Source organism: Manis javanica, chromosome 1, assembly GCF_040802235.1.
Source record: "Manis javanica isolate MJ-LG chromosome 1, MJ_LKY, whole genome shotgun sequence".
NCBI classification, from domain to species: domain Eukaryota; kingdom Metazoa; phylum Chordata; class Mammalia; order Pholidota; family Manidae; genus Manis; species Manis javanica.
Window position 1 is genome coordinate 95,612,915 of NC_133156.1, and position 16,986 is coordinate 95,629,900.

The window sequence follows — 16,986 nt, forward strand, 5'->3', positions numbered from 1 at the left end:
CTGAGTGTGCCAGGATGCTTCTGTCCAGTTGTGATGCCCCTGTCCCTTTAAGACTTTCAAAAAACTCCCTTTTCTTTTGTCCCAGGGGTGCTGGCTGCAGGGACCCGCTCACATTTACTTTTCTGTTTCCTAATATCCAGCACACCATGCAATGTGTGTCTGCACTACTGATGTGGATTACTAGAGCTGACTATTTAGCAGTCCTGGGCTCCCACTCCCTCCCCGCTCTGGCCCTTTCTTCTTGCCAGGGAGTTGGGGTGGCGGTAGTGCTTGGGTCCTACCGGGCTGCAGCTTGTATCTTACCCCCTTCGTGAGATGCTGAGTTCTCACAGATGTAGATGTAGTCTGGCTGTTGTACTGTATCCTCTGGTCTCTCTTTTAGGAATAGTTCTATTTGTTGTATTATCAAAAATATTTATGGTTTTGGGAGATTTCCACTGCTCTACTCACGCTGCCATCTTGGCTCCTGGATCTAGCAATTATTTTTAGAAAACAAAAGCTACTTAATGTGGGCTTGAGGAAAAAGGAAGCCTGTGGTCTCTCTTCAACACTTGGAGAGAGGAAGACAGCACTCATCCTGTTTCTTGTTACAGCCATGAAGTGTCTGCCCAAGCCAACGACCTCCATGAATTCAGTCTTCTGACTTGTTCTATACACCATGACACCATGCTCCTCTAGCTTCCTTTACTTAATTCTTAAGACTTTAGTTTGGAATGTTTCAGGTTTAGTCCTTTTATCTTTCGTTGTACACCCAACAGTCCTCAGATGATGTTTATTCAGTTTCATGGTTTGAAGCACCATTTATACTTTAGTTTTCCATCTACAGACAGGTTATCCCCCCTATGCTTCAACTGCCTACTCTACTTCTTCAAGGGGAACGCTCAAAACAAAAGTCAGTTTTCCTATTCCAGATAACAACATTTCCATCCCTCCAGCTGCTCAGGTCAGATCAAAAGCCTTAGGAGCCATCCTTGATTTTCTCCTTTACAACTCATTTGTAGTATATTGGCAAATCTTGATTTCTCTTTTAAACCATATCCAGATAAAACCTATGATTCCTTCACTTTAGTACAAAACTGACCTATGCCATCTAGCCTTCCATTACCTCCCAGATCTATTTTTCTTTGCTACCAATGCTCAACCTATACCCTTTTCATTTACATGCAATACATAGCATCTCAGAGCATTTGTCCCTATTGCTCTCTTTACCTGAAATACCCCAGACATCCACAGACTCACTCCCAAGTTCTTGCTCAAATGACCCCCACCCCAGTCCTTCCCCATTCAAAATAGCAAGGCTCCTCCACCATACCTTCATTCTGCTGTTCTCCCTGGCACCTGCCACCATGTCATTGTTACTTATCTGTCTTCCTATGGTGACTGCAGTGTAAGCTCCATGAGACTAGGGAACTGTGCCTATGACATAACACTCATAATTGTTAAATATGCAACACAAAAGAAGATTCTGTATACAGAATTCCCTTAATACAAAGTTAAATCACAACTTACAGTACACAAAGCCCTCACCAGAGTTGCTGCTGGATATGAAAATTATTACTTATTCTGGAAGGAAACTGTACCACAACCATCTTCTTTTGACATGGAAATTCCACAAAGACACTACAGATGTGTGCGAACTAAGGTCAGGGACATTCATCAGAACCTTATTTCTAAGAGTAAAAATGTGAAGATTTCTGAATGTCCATACTAAAATGTTGTCTAAATGGTTCAAAACATACAGTATAGCCATCACATCAATGTGTATTTATCAACAGGTAAATCTGGGTACTAAAAACACTGCAGAAATTCTCTATTCAAATATATGTGCACAGAAATATTAAGTCATATCATTGCACAGTTGTACTAAAATTCATTTAAAATTGTTCATGTCTTTCTTGAATGGTTTAACAAAGTTCTTCAAAACAAATACTTACAAACAACACTGTAATTGTCAGAGTAAGGTCACTATATTGTGCATAGAAATGAATTACATTAATGACTGGCAGAAAAACCTGAAGGTTCTTAGGGTAACAATTTTTCCCATTATCACTTCTGTTACTAGTTAAGAAATTGTTTTGAATTTCTAAATCAATCTGCAAACTGTTAAACTGTTGAACACAATCCCAGAGATCAGCATGGATGTTTTAGGACGTTCTTTTACATTGAGTTAACACAAGACTCTCAGATTAAGGGTTAGAAAATGACAGTCATAACATAAGCAGTTTCTGCTTTCAACTGCATAGTACTGAGTAAGGCCAAACTCAAGAGTTACGTAGTTCAACTGCTACTTTTCCACAATCATTTCTAAGAATCACATGTACATTGTTGGAGTCAGGTTGATTATGAACTCATTACATGATAAAAATGCATGCCAATTAAAAAACAGGTATAAGGTGAAAACATGACTTCAAGTTTGCATTTTAGTTTCACTAAATGTTAAAAGACTTATAAGAGAAAAGATCTGTAGGTTCAGGCACAGTTTAAGATCACAGCAAATCATAATCTTGAATAATGATTAGCTGGTTTTGATTACCTTCTCCCACAATCTAAGGCCTAAATTCTGGACTCTTATATTCTTTCTTGAAGATGTGTTTTAGAACATGATACCCAATTTTCAGTTTTTTCTCTCCAACATGGTTATCTCAAATATTTTCCTGTGCAGGTAACAAAAAGAAAGAAACCTCAGCCTCATTTCCCTTGAAAAATTTCAGGTTGTACTCAACTAATTGTAGGCCCCTTTCCTGTCTTAAGTCTCAGAGAACAGACTACTCAATGGTTATGGATGTATTTCCCATGAAATGTATTAATACATTTACTTTTAATTAGTAGCATGCAAATACAAGACTAAATAACCTGAAGAGGAACTACATTCATAATTATTAATATCTAAGTTACAAAGTGTAATTTTTGAAGGATAAACAGTAAGCCTTAATAGTGCACACATCCACACATTCCTGCAACTGACCCTTCTGTTTACTCACAACTTCACTTTTTACTTTAACTCCCTTTTTGCAGAGCAGTCTTTCCCTCTTTCCCCAACAAAAGCTGAACCTAGAATCTGTTTAGGAACATATCAGTAATGGAAATTAAAATGTGGGTAAAATAGGTTTACTACACTATCCAAGTAACAAGATAATTTAAAAAATAGTTATCAAACAAGAGTGCACTAATGTGTACACTAAGAAAACAAAAAAACCCAAAAACCCCCAAGCAACAAAAAGCAACACAAGACCTATCTGGTTCCAAAATGGGTAAGTGAAAGAAGGCTCATTTCCTTTCATTAAAAATCAGAGTGAAACATCTATAGTTAAACAACTTTATTAACATAGTCAAGCAGTGATTAACATTCACATCTATTATGTCACATCATACAAATGTAAATACAAAATTACTACAGTACAATATATATTCTCTGCATGATCCAAAATATTTGGTGGCCCCAAAAAACTCTCTTTAAAATTCAGCAGCTTATCAAAAATTAAAACCGTATTCTATTTAAAATGAAAATCTGTCAGCACAGAGTTAGACTTCAAGAAGTATCAATTTAGTACAGTTTGAGAAGTTGCAGGAGGATATATTTGAAGGACATATTCTAACATAGTGTGGCAGGTACAGGAAACATCAGATTTAAAGCTTTTAAGCATAACTCATACAACCTAAGTTGTCAGCAGAAAGATCCAGTTATTTATAACTAAAGCTAAAAACTACTAAATTATTGCACCCAATGTTAACATGAATATTAAGTGTGAAACTGTTTTATAATATGAAGTCATTAACCACATTTAACAATCTCTTCTCACAGATGATAATCTATTAAGTAAAATTAATTCTACAGTATTGTCTAATTATTATCTCCTTAAGAATCATCCAATCTTCATTTGGTTATATATCCAACGACATAATACAGGGAAAGCAGAGGGGGACACTTTTGTGAGGCTGGTATTAGTAGGGGACCAACACTGCCTTACAGGCTAACCATGTTAGACTTTTAGGAAGGTAGACTTGCAAAATAACTCTGCATAATACCAAGCCGTAGTATAAGGGGATTCTGTGGCAGATAAACAGAAACTGTAATGATGAAAGGGAAAATAATTTTTTCTAGCTAGTAATATAATGCTTGGCAAACAGATTTGGTTTGGTTTAAAAATGTACAAGAGGTGAAAAAAACAATCACCGTTTTAACTTCTCTTCAAAATCATGCATACATTTTTTTAAAAAAACAATACATTCTGGGATACAAATCACAATAAACAGTTGCTATAATTTAAATGTATACCTTTAAATTATGCATAATTAGGCATAAAGACTCCTTTACATACAATAGCAATAGGGGAAAAGATCTACAGTAAGACTGAAAAATTAGTCACAGTGACCTGCGAAGTATACAAGTGAATCAAAATTTTATGTGAAATATTTTAGGAGGCATTAGAAGTATCTCCATATTTAAAAAGTAATGAAATGTACTAAGCAGGTAATGTTCTTGCATGGTATCACTGGATGCTGTTGTTACACAGCTCTTTATTGATGTGCTTTTTCATCTGGACTGTCCCAGGCCCTTAACAAGACCAGTTTTCTTAAAGATGTCAATGCCTACACTTCAGTAACAGCACTAATAGCAACAGTTAGTGTTTTCCCCCTTGTATTATTTGAAAAATAGTTCAGTAAGCAAAGCTGTGTGTATTTTAAAGTACTACCAAAGAAAATATTTAAACTGCAGTTATGCATGACACATTCTTCTCTAGGGAAGAATGTTTTTTGCACCATTATCTGTTAATACATTCAATATGAATAATAAAAATTATATGAAGCAAAAAAACCCACTTTTTTCTTTATGGCAAAGGATTTAAGTTTAATTTAGACTAAAGGGTTTAAGACATAATTAGTTTAATTCTGGCATTTCAGCTATGCAGGGTAAATAGGACAGAAAATTTTCCACTTTCCTACCTTGAAGGTTTGGAGGAAATGACCAAACTGAGCTCACTTTCAAGGTAAACCTGCAGTGAAAGGTTTGCCACCAGGGACTTATACCACTCTAGTCTGCTGGAAAATCAGACTAAATGGTAAGATGGTAAGATTCTTCATGAAATACACTAAAAAACAAAGAATGTTAAGTATGATGGCCCTTTACAAGCATATGTCACTAAAGCAAGAAGGATACAAGACTATTCACCTGAGATAAAACTTGTATCTGAATATTTTATAACTGAGTAGACAAAGCATTTCAATAGAGGAAAGTCAGTTGAAATTACTTTAAAATATATATCTGATCCTATTTTACAATATATGCAATTTAAGCAATTCAGATCAATGAAAAAGTCTTAACAAAAAAAAATCACAGTGTTTATCAATATGTTAATTACAAAATGTAAGCTACTAATCTTGTTTTTTTAAGATGTAATGGCTTGGTTAAGTGTTTTAAAATCTACTCTGAAATCTAACTTGCGCCACAAAATCAAGTAGCAAAATGTAAAGCATCAGAACTGGCTCTTAAAGATTATTTACATGTTGATTATTTGGTAAATAACCAACCAAAAAATATAAAAGTGATTTTTTTTACAGTATTAAGTTATTAAAGAGATTAGACAATACAAAAAGCAAAATCCTTTCCTGAATAAATGAATATCTGTGGCACTAAGTTCACTTACTAATGGACTATAATATCGAACTGGCAAACATGCGTTTAAATTATATATATAAACACTTTCTGTTTCCAACTTAGGTTGATCAGCAGCTTTTGTTCTGTTAGAATCCTTCAAAGAGAGAAGCTCAAACAGGAAAAAGAAGGCATATATAAAACAGTAAACACTGACCTCCTGAGGTTCCTACAACATAAAAATATTCAAGTAGAAAATCTACATCACTTAGCAGCGGCTATTTCTGTAGTTGAGCACACTAACAGCACTTTAGTGTGTAAGGAGCAGATGAAGTAAGCCGTGCTTTAAGCATGCCAAGAGGCAGAAACACTGGAATGTAACAAAGACAAACTCACAATTTCATAGACATTCAATCAACATTCAAAGCTATTAAGACTATACCACAAGAAGTTGCTTTATATATATATATCCCATGATGTATTAAATTTTATCAGAACAGTAAATGCTAAATGAGAGCTTACCTCAAAAGATAAATGGCTTCTGCAAATTCCTATGCTATACTATGGATCTGAAACTAAATTAGGAAGAAATAACCTTATCGCAGGGCAGGGTACGCGTGGGGAACCCAACCCAACCTCAGGTTGCCAGACTTATTTTCTATTTCTAAATCAAATTTTCTTTTAATTTAAAAACAAGTGACTAAAAATGAACACCTACTTATGTTACCTATCTGCCTAACTGGAAAATGATTTTTAATCACAGGTGACACTACTGATTTTTAGTCAATATAGAATTGTCAGTTATAGGTCCAGATAACTTTACTGAAGGGTGCTTTTTATGTTTGTTTTAAAGTGTTTTAGAGAAGAATTTTGCCACTTCTTTCAATTTTAAATATTTACTATGTATTCCAGAATATTAAATTATCTCCCATATTAGGTTCTAAAAATAATTTTTTAAAATGTAGAATATCACTAGAATTTAGGGATAAAATAGCTACCCTAAATAGGTTTTTAAAGACTAACTAAGAAGCAAATTTTGAGCTCTAAGTGAAGCAATGGTACTAGAAAGCAAAATGCTACATACCTTTGGATCCAACTTATAGATTAAAAAAAAAATTTGGACATTATGTGATTTAATTTCAGGCTCTAGAGACTGAAATTTGCAAAGCCAAAGTAGAGTAAAGAAGGTGAAAGAACATGTTAAAAAAAATACATACACACACACACACACAGTAACAAAAACCTTTCTGCATGCTACCATGCATTTGAAATTTTTTGAAACAGTATTTATAAATTCACACGCATACAGCTCAAACTTCAGTGCAATGGCTGTATCATTCAACACCTTTAGAAGAACAGAACCATGCAAAGAGGAGCAACTGCTTATAAACATGGTTATTCAGTATTTATTCTGCAATGCAAAGGTGACAAACTAAAATATAAAAAGGTTGTTATGGCTTAACATTTTTGTTGCAGATTAAATATGCAGCATTGAAAAATGGAAAGGTGTGGCTTCATCTCTGACCAGCAGAGTTAAAAACAAAAATCTCTCCATTTTCCTTCATCATGGGATACACTGTTCAGGCAATCCAAATTAATAAAGACTTGCACTTTCATATGGACACAAGATCAAGTGTACCAGTTAGGTTTTCACATTCACAGTATATAAGAAAATACACATGGAAGGAAAAGTAAAGGGTTAACTTAACAAGGATTTATTCACAGGAATACATGTAAGTAGAGAAAAATAACAGAAAAGCTAAACAAATGAAATGAAGAGGATCCAAACCAACTTTCACTCTGTAGCTTTTTACTTGCACCCTGTGTGCATATATACCTAGGGCACAGAGGGCCACCAACATGCGCCAATACAGTGTAGGAACCCTGCATTACATCCACTAACTTAAACATATCTTTAAGATCATGCTTTGAACAAAAAAAAGAAAGCTTAGAAGGCAGTATGTTGAGTGGGAATAAACATTGAAATATAGCAATCATGTCTTCAACTTCTACAATTGTTTTTATGTGCCAACTAACATTTATGCAGCCTCTTACAGATCTTTTACCATGTAATTTAAGTTTTAGAAGTTTTGATAAAATCACTAGTAGTATATAACCATGCAGAAAGCACATCACACTGACAGCACAGAGGCAAAGATTTTGCACAGGTATATCAGCTTTCCACATTGTGCAGGTTACACACAATACAATATCAATCTTATTCCTAACAGATCCTAAAAAGATATTTCAAGGCCTAGCTGTAAACTACAGTACTTTATATCTATATTCTTAATAAAAATAAAATCCACAAATCTTAAAAAGGAATTTTAAATGCAGGGCTATATTGAATTGGTAAACTGCAACACAACTGGCGCAACAGAGGTAAATGAATACCAATCTCACTCTATGTGATGCAAGCATGCTACTTTCCCACTAATTTAAAGTACTTTCAGTCACTATGAGCCAGAATGCATGCCTGAACCTTAAACTGCACTTTAAAAAGATTCTTGGCCTAGAAATTAAATCTAATGAAGTACAACCATCAAATTATATCCACTACATTAATGTTCTGATGCAAAATCAAGTTGTCAATCTTCATAGTTTGATATGCCCAACCCCACTTATTCCTCCCTCCCTGCCCACCCAAAAAGGTAAAAGGAGTGACTCATTTGGCATTTCACAGGGTGCTTCATTGTTTAAATTGGTTTTGTTTTATTTCCGACTTTCTTTTTTGGGGTACCTTAAATTGTAACTTCCAAGAACCTGCTTCTATTATGGGTAGGCAAGCTGATTTTAACTCTATTTGCTTCATTTGTGTAGTTCTTCATCAGCATGCAAAAACAAGTCCCCATCATGTGGGGAAATTTATAAAAACCTTTAAATTAAAAAAAAAAACTTCTTTACTGTTTGTAACTCCCATTCTTAAGTTTTCTTTATTGTGCGCTATAGAATTTTTCCTTTCTTATCCCTATGCATCATTTATAAGGTTCTTGTTTTGGTACAATCCCCCAAATATTCCAGAATGTACTGTTTCATGGTAAGTTTTTTTTTCTTTTTTTGCTTCTTCACATTCCAGTGCGGAGTTGTAATTGGAGACAGATTTCCACCCACAAAGGCTCCAGATGTTAAAACATTTCCCAACATCGACTTAATACAGTGACGGCAACACCTCCCTCCCGCCCCTCCCAGTAGGGTTGGGATTGTACTGTATTCCCTACTGGTCTACCCTTCCCCCCTGTAAAGGGTAACATTTTCCCTGGGTGCAGAGGCTCCCTCATAGTCTCCAAGACCGAAGGACCTGTGGGGAAAAAAAAAAGTTTACACCTTAACAACTGTTTTTCTTTTGGTGGAACACAAAATCAAGTAACAATGCTACCTCTACCTAAAGGTAATGAGAACGTGGACAAACTGCCTAAGATCGTGCCTGTCAATGACAAACGTATACTGCTTCCTTCTATGGCTCGCAACTGCATCCTGCGTCAGGTATGAAAAATGACACCAAGCTGGGGACATGGGACATGCACAGGGAAGTGTGCAGTTTACAGAGATGATATGTGCCTTGTGGAACACTATTCATCTGGTTCTTAATCCCCTTTTGCAGAATGGACCCCAAAGGGAACTGGTTAGTTCTTACCTAACAAGCCGCCTTATTTTCTTCAAAATTACAATCACTTTCTTTAGGACATGTTCCTTATAACATCATCCTTTTTGCCAGTATTCCCCATATTCAGCAAACAACAATCCAATCCATCAAAAAAATAAGAGTATGACTTATTTTCTGTTTGTCTGATATTTTAGCTTAGGAGGCACTAAGTTTACCACATTCAGCAAATACCAAAAATAAATTTTAACACCCACTTTCTTCATGTTCCTAATTAATACTTCTGACCCTATTTTACTCAGTCATTTCCTATACTTTGAGGACTCTTGATTTTCCTTTTTCAACACTAGCATTTTTAATGATGAGAGGGGCATTCAGACATAAAGGTAAATTACTACTTGCGCCTGACAGTGTCCTCTCACAACAAACTCTACTAACTACCAGTACTAAACGTTTGACATTTGTGAATTCAGAGGATGATTAGCCCACCTAAGTGCAAGCAACCCCTTTTCTCTGCCTCTGAAAAAAGGGAAGAATACAAATAAAGGCAGGAATACCTCTTTTATCCCTAATTAGGAAACAATTATTTCATACCTTGCCTTAGACATGATAACCACAGTTAATTCATAAGAGGTGATTACGACAGAGACCACAGAAAGTAATTAAATCTCAAAGTGCTCAAGACATAAGTTCAATGTTGAATCTTTTGGCTCTTGATGCTAAGTCATTTTCATCTATTGCATTTTCACGATTTCATAAAAAGTGAATCAAGCACTTTTCTAAAATGCTAGGAAACACAAAACAGCTCTAAGGACTCAAGAACACAGAGGGACAACACATATAAAGGGCTCTGAGACATTTCAGAGGCTGCAAGTCCATTTCTACTGCCTTCTAGGTTAGACAACTTAGATGTTGAAATCTTGCCAGTTTAAAATTTAGCTTCAGAGTAAATAAGCAAGCAAGCAGGCAAAAACTCCAACATAAAAAGATAATTAAATTTGGTGTACATCTTCTGGACACACACTGAGAACACTCTCTGGCTCTCTAGTCAAATACGTCCCAGTTCATGTGCAAAATCTAAAGTGTATCCTGGTTCACTGTATCGGCCCATATTCCTAACACTTACTGAGCCAACTTAATGTGTTAGGCAATATATTAAGTTCTGGTATCACATGTATTATTCAAAATAACTTAATGAAGGAACTGAGGCTAAGAGACCAGAATTGTTAGTTTAACTCAACAAGTACAGAAAAACTCAGGGGCAAGAGTCCAAGTGGACTTATCGCTCTACTAACCCAAATCAAAACAGAATCTATTATCCATTTTAAAACTCAGTGGTGGGCACATAGCAGGCGCTCAATAAAATATCTGTTAACGAATGAACATGAAATATTCTTACCTACTGTACACAAACCCAGTTCCAATTCTACTTGGGTTTCCCTAAAGCTCACAACATAGAAAATCCTTCATGTAAGCCAGAGACTATACATTCATGCTTCAAAACCCAACCATTTCTACCCTGTCACAGTGAATGTTGTTGATCTCTTTCTTACAGGGCAAAAATTAAGAATAGAAATAGTTGAAGCAATGCTGACTGACCAGCATACCAACTTGGATTTCTTCCTACCCAGGATTCAAAGTGGAGTGCTGCTCTTTACCTTGCTTGCTGGTTCTCTAAAAAAATTTCTTTAGCTTCTACTTAAGAAATTTTAAAAGTCCAATACAGCATGAGACTGTTTTATTTAACCTCTGTAGAAACTAATTAGCTTTTATTCTATTTAACAGTTTTACACAAGTTTCTTTATTCTGAAACAGTTCCAAACTTCTTACAACTTACCCCTAATTATGGGACTGCAGCTTAACTGTACGAGATTAAACACCATAAAAAGCTGCAAGACGCTCTTTTAAGGGAAGTGGAAACTGGTCAGAGAAACGCCTCCAATTTTCATCCCCAACTTGATTTTTAAATCCATGAAGGATCTGCAAAGAGTAAAAAAATCATCACCAATAACAAGAGAAAAATTCAGATCTGTATAGCTTCTGAAATCAAAACTATTCTAAAATTTTATTAATTTAAAAGTAGAAATTCTCAAACTGTTGGATTCTACACCATTCCAAGCCTTATATAAAAGAATCTCATAGAATATGCTAAACTTTGCTTTGAGAAGTTCAGAATTCAGAAAGTATCCTAATAACAGCAGTACTCCAAGTAGTTTCACATAATACTAATGGAAAACAAACCAAGGGAGTATAGATTCACCCAAAGGAAAAAATTTCTGCCATACTTTTTAAAAATTGCAAATATACAAAAAAATTTTAACATTAGGTGATTCAAATGTAATTAATAGCATTTTGTTTCACGTTTTGCTACAGTTGAATGCTGACTAGAGTTAATCAAAATGGGGCACTACTAAATAAAAGAACTATTATAGATTTAATCCCTATGGAGACTACTTAGATTTACTTCGTTCAGTGGTTTATGTATTATACAAATCTGAGCCATCTTTGAAAATATGTGCTTATTATGCATAGGTAGGATAACAGGACCACATGAATCGGTGTGGTACTGTTTGAGAAAACATTCTCAAAGTGCATGTTCTAGATACAGAATCACTGCTATACCTTAAGAAAAGATCAAGCCAACTTTTTTAAAATCAAGAACTATGGCTGTATAGTTTACTGATATTGACTGGAAGAATGTTTCATATGAAACAAAAACAAACCTTCCAACTAGGGTTGTAAAACTCATGAGGTGTATCATAAAGACTTTTTAGTTACCTTACAGAACATGTCTCTGAGATCATCTTTTGGGTTAATCCATGATGCAACAGCATCACAAAAAAATATAAAATCCTGTAAAAAGCAAGAAATGCATTTTAGATATTATATCTGAACACAGCAAGATATGTGTAAACTTGGATTCTATCAGAACACATACCATGATAGAAACCTAGATTTCAAAAAATCCACTGTGATCATAAGAAATTATAAGTGATTACTTAGTGGTTGTCCCTATTACTTTAGCATTAAGGAACCTCTAGCTTACTCAGTTCATATTGGAATTTAATGCCCTTTTGTATTTTATTTTACATCACAAAACCAAATCCCAGCCCAGTAAACATTTGCTGAAGTTATCAAATGAGCACTGATTTAAAGACCTTCACTTATTAGATTAAAGAATTATATAAATTCAGTAATCTCACAGTTCTGACTGGCCTAGAAATAATTTGAAGCTACTTCAATATATATCAAATAAGCTTTAGGTATAGGAACTAACAGACCTGAATTTCAATACCCAGGTCTTCAGTTAGATTAATGAAATGAGCAAAACTTAGAAGAAAAACTAATTACTAGTTGCAAATTTAACACCTAACTCAACCCAGCCCAAACAAAAGCAATGTTTGGACAGCTACTTAAAAGATAATAAGGTTATGTCTACTACAAGATGGCAGTATTTTATGCTTTAAATATTTCATTCAAGTATTTTCCAATCCTATCATATTAAAACAAGAGTTCAAGATATAACATTCAAGATATTGCTGATGTTCTGACTTGTCAACTACTTTTAAATTTTACTATTAAACTCATTAATTTAATGATTTACTAATACTAAATGTGTATAAAACACACTATTTAATTAAGCAAATAAAATGCCATGTGCAGAAAGTTCATGGTTTATTCAATTTATGATTCCTTATACCATCCAAATATCAAAATACTTCCAAATTTAAACATACACACATCTAGAATTTGATTAAAAAAGCTTAAACATAAAAAAAATAAGACTCATAACATTTTCTTTTAACTAATTCAAAATATCCAAATAAAGTACGAAAAAGGAGAAATTTCTACCAACACTTAAGTTAGTTATGATTTCATGATCACATACACATGTTACTTTTACTGTCTTAAGTGTTAGTTCAAAAAGAAAAAAATAGTAAATAAAATTCTGGTGGGAATATGCTTCTTAGAATGGTAACATCATATCAGATAACTTTCAAACAAATTTAAGGTGATTACAAAGTTCCTTTAAGTATTGAATAAAACAAAATGTTGGGGGGTTAATGTGCAATGAGAGACCATCTCTAATAGTACTGGCTTATTTTAATAGTAATCTATTATCACTATGTTATAAATGTGAGTTAAATTAAAAATTTTTTTTCCAGTTCCAACTTGTAAATTTTCAATGTCTATAACCTATAGCAAATATGAATTTTGTAAGTTGTAAATTCATAATATTTCTAAACTTGAATTACTAACCACCACAGTAATCAGTAGAAGATAGGAAATACCAAAGGTCTCCATGAGATGTCCAAACTACCTATATCTCTTGAAAGTGAAAGGTCACTTTCTTGAATACTCCTCTCACTCTCTTTCTTTACAATTCATCTGTTGAGGAACTTGGGGCATTTCACCTAGAGTTCCACAGGCTGAATTTTGCTGAACTCATACACAGTGTCAATCAACATATTCCTCTATGTTTTGTGTGTCTTGCGAATTGGCAGTTGGATCCAGAATTTGATCAGACTCATGTTTGCTACTGTTGCCAGAAATCCTTAAAGTGCAGAAAGTGTCTACATACAGTATGAATTAAACAAGAACAAAATAAGAATGGATAAATCATAAATTCTCAAAGTTACAGCAGTTTAATTAAATGGCTGATTGAGTATTCTACTTTATTCACTACTGAGTTTCTAAGTTTGATTCTAAGTAATAGAAAAGTATCCTGTTATTTCTTCCTTCTCTTATGTGTAGATATTCTCAAACTTGGCAAAACGTAGGTTAAAGTAAATAAATGCTCAGAATGTTGAGTTAAAGAAGCTTTGGCTTTACTGAATATAGCTTCATCTTCCCAATTTATTTACTATATTTAATGACAAGAGGATTTAGGAAATAAAAAAACAGGCATTATCATTTCAAGATATTAAGAAATACACATTTAAACTATATAGTTTTTAGTATCTCTAATCTTCTTACTTGGATTACTCCACTGGGATTCACACTGATCATGGTACAAATCCCACGAAATGCCGAATCCTTTTCCTCATTGTCCCTTATGTTTCTCAGAGAAGTGCACCTATTAAATTACAGAAATGAGTTTAGCACTTAAGTAAAAAGCAGGTTCAATTACAATACTAATGGACAGTATTTAATGGAATAAGCACCACAGTATAGATAACGGTTATATCAAAGAATTTTCATAAAGCTTGAGATCCTCACACTTCTATATTGGGTCCATCTTATCTCAATATAGTAGAAATCTTGAAATTCACACATTCTTATTAATAGGTTATAACTATGAAAGGGACAACGGATTTTACTCTCCCACTTAAACTATTAATAAGCTTGAGCCAAGAGTAAACTATAAATTTTTATGACTGGTATTCCATTAAACACTACTAAAAATGACTTGAAAGATTATTAATTGAAAGAAACAGAACATAGAATATACTGTCACAGTATAAACTATTATTATACAACTTATAGTGTAGATGTTTAACTTTTACATTAACAAGCAAATAAGATTTTATACATAACAAATTTAAACATGTACTTCTTAATGCAATCCAAGTTTTCAAATTAATTAAAAAAAAGAAACAATGCAGAAACCTAAATTTATAGAATTTGCATGCATCTTTATTTTACTGGTGGATATTTAAATGCTTTTTATGTATAATCAAGCTTTTTAACACAGCAAGCATGTGACAATCTTATCCCATGCATCAATTAGTCGTTAGCCACAACATAAAATAAATATACATGACGATGCTACTGAAAAACCTCACAAACCTGATAGGACAAGATTAGTCACATGGTTGGCAATGATTAAGGATTGTGATTTTTGTAACCAACTGAAAATATATCTAAAAGTGAGATAGAAAGAGAAAGAAAGAGTGAAGAAAAATGAATTAAAAAAAAAAGATTGAATAATACACACCAGGGTCTTATAAACTGCTGTAGCATGGGGGCCACCTCTTGAGGACAAACGTAACCAAGACGACCAATTGTTATTGCTAAGGTAACGCAATCACGGTTATACACCACCAAACGCCAACCAAGACATGAGCAAATGAGGGGGAAGGAGAAAAAATAAAGAAAAAACAACAAATAACTCAGAAACAGAAACCAACAGAATTTGTGTATGATAATAAACATAAGATTTCACCAGTGCTGTTTATTACCACCCCCTAAAACAAGGGGCAGCAACATATATGGCATACTCTTGGAAAAAGAAAAACAAAAGGAATTAAAAAAACTTTAAGATTGAGAGAACACCAAAAACCATGAAGAATTGCTTTTCTCGCTCAATCAAGTGTCAAGGTATCATTCTGTTAATAAAAGATGAGCGGATAAATGGATGGATTTAGAGATTCGTCATTCAAAACCATTTGAAATTTCAGAATTTAATAATGAAATCTCCTCCCCAAAAATATTAGCAAATGTGAATGACTACATTTCTGAACTGTCTACTCGAACACACTTCTCAGAAGAGTTAAAATCCCTCACTTCTCTACATCTCTTTTAGTAAGTAATTTCCATTCTTTGAAAATTATCTAGGAATTTAATCCCAATTTTGGTAAAGTTTTGTTGTGTTCGTAACATTTCCAAAACAAACCAGTGGACTATTTGTTACCTGATATCAAAGTCAACTGTCAAATTTTAAGTGCTATGGTACACACTGAAAAGAACGGATTGGAAAATTGCTCTATGTCAAATTTCTTCCCAAAAAACCTTTGATAGCGATGATAATGATAACAACTCAGATAACAGTCCACTAATTTCAAACCATATTTGACATTAAGGAAATTTAGACAGTCCACAGTAATGATGTGATATGTGGACCAAAGGAACAAACAAACATTCTGGGTTTGCTATAAAAGGCATAGCACAAATGATAAAACATTATGTTGAGTACATGCTAATTATTTTATTTTAAAAAATTTGAATGGGAATTAAACATATATTCACCATCAAAATTCAGGAAGTCCTTAAATTTACAATGTAAAATAAGTGCAACTCAGAACTGCATTCTGCAATTCAAAGGTACATACATATAAATACATTTATACACACGGGAAAAAAAAATACAAACAGAAAACAAACCATGAAGTGCTTTAATGGTGTTCTCTCAAAAACTTACAGGTTAACCTTTCATAAAAAACGGGTGGGGGGGTAAATAAAAATGTTTAAGGATTACTTGAAGCAAACTACACAGATAATACTAAAATCCAGCAGATTCATATGAAGCAAGAGAAAGAAAACCTATGTCCAAAAGACACAAACTATGCAACATTCTCATTAAACAGGCAAGTATGAACAATCCAATGAAACATGCGATAAAGCAGATGATGGTCCATTGAAAAAGTTCAGTGTAGGATATACCAATTAGAAAAAAAATTGGCTTTATGAAATATTATAGTAATAATAAGTTTCTAAAATCTATAAACATTAGCCATTGACAATGATTTCATTAAATTAATAAAATTCCCCCCACTTTTGGGTAAGGTATAAGAGAAACATTTTCTGCAGTCACTTGTGATAAGAATAATCCCAAGTTCGTTTCTCAATCATCTCAATTCAAACCATCAGCTTGAAGGGCATTATCAACTCCTTTGATTTACTTAGGATAGACTCGTAATCTTACAAAAATAAAGCCAATTTGTTAAAGGAACTGTTAACAAATTCGCCAGCTGATATCCCACAAGAAACTTTAATATACATTAGACTCAACATTTATTTGCAGTTATGCATTCACATTTAAAAATAAATAGGAGGTTTCTTTAGGTTTAAT

General features: G+C 33.8%; 1 protein-coding gene across 4 annotated transcripts in view; it reads right to left on the reverse strand.

Annotated features, from left to right (window-relative positions):
- Positions 1–3,302: 3,302 nt before the first annotated feature.
- The window catches only part of TNPO1 (transportin 1), an 88,469-nt gene continuing 74,785 nt past the window's right edge, over positions 3,303–16,986 (reverse strand). For all 4 annotated transcript variants that reach the window (XM_017649931.3, XM_037026107.2, XM_017649933.3 and 1 more), the window contains 5 exons: positions 15,133–15,208; positions 14,172–14,271; positions 11,973–12,047; positions 11,032–11,174; positions 3,303–8,891 (listed from right to left, as the gene is read on the reverse strand). In XM_017649931.3, the coding sequence (XP_017505420.1) occupies positions 11,067–11,174; positions 11,973–12,047; positions 14,172–14,271; positions 15,133–15,208 (359 nt within the window). In that variant the 3' untranslated portion in view covers positions 3,303–8,891; positions 11,032–11,066. The remainder of the gene's footprint in view (positions 8,892–11,031; positions 11,175–11,972; positions 12,048–14,171; positions 14,272–15,132; positions 15,209–16,986) is intronic.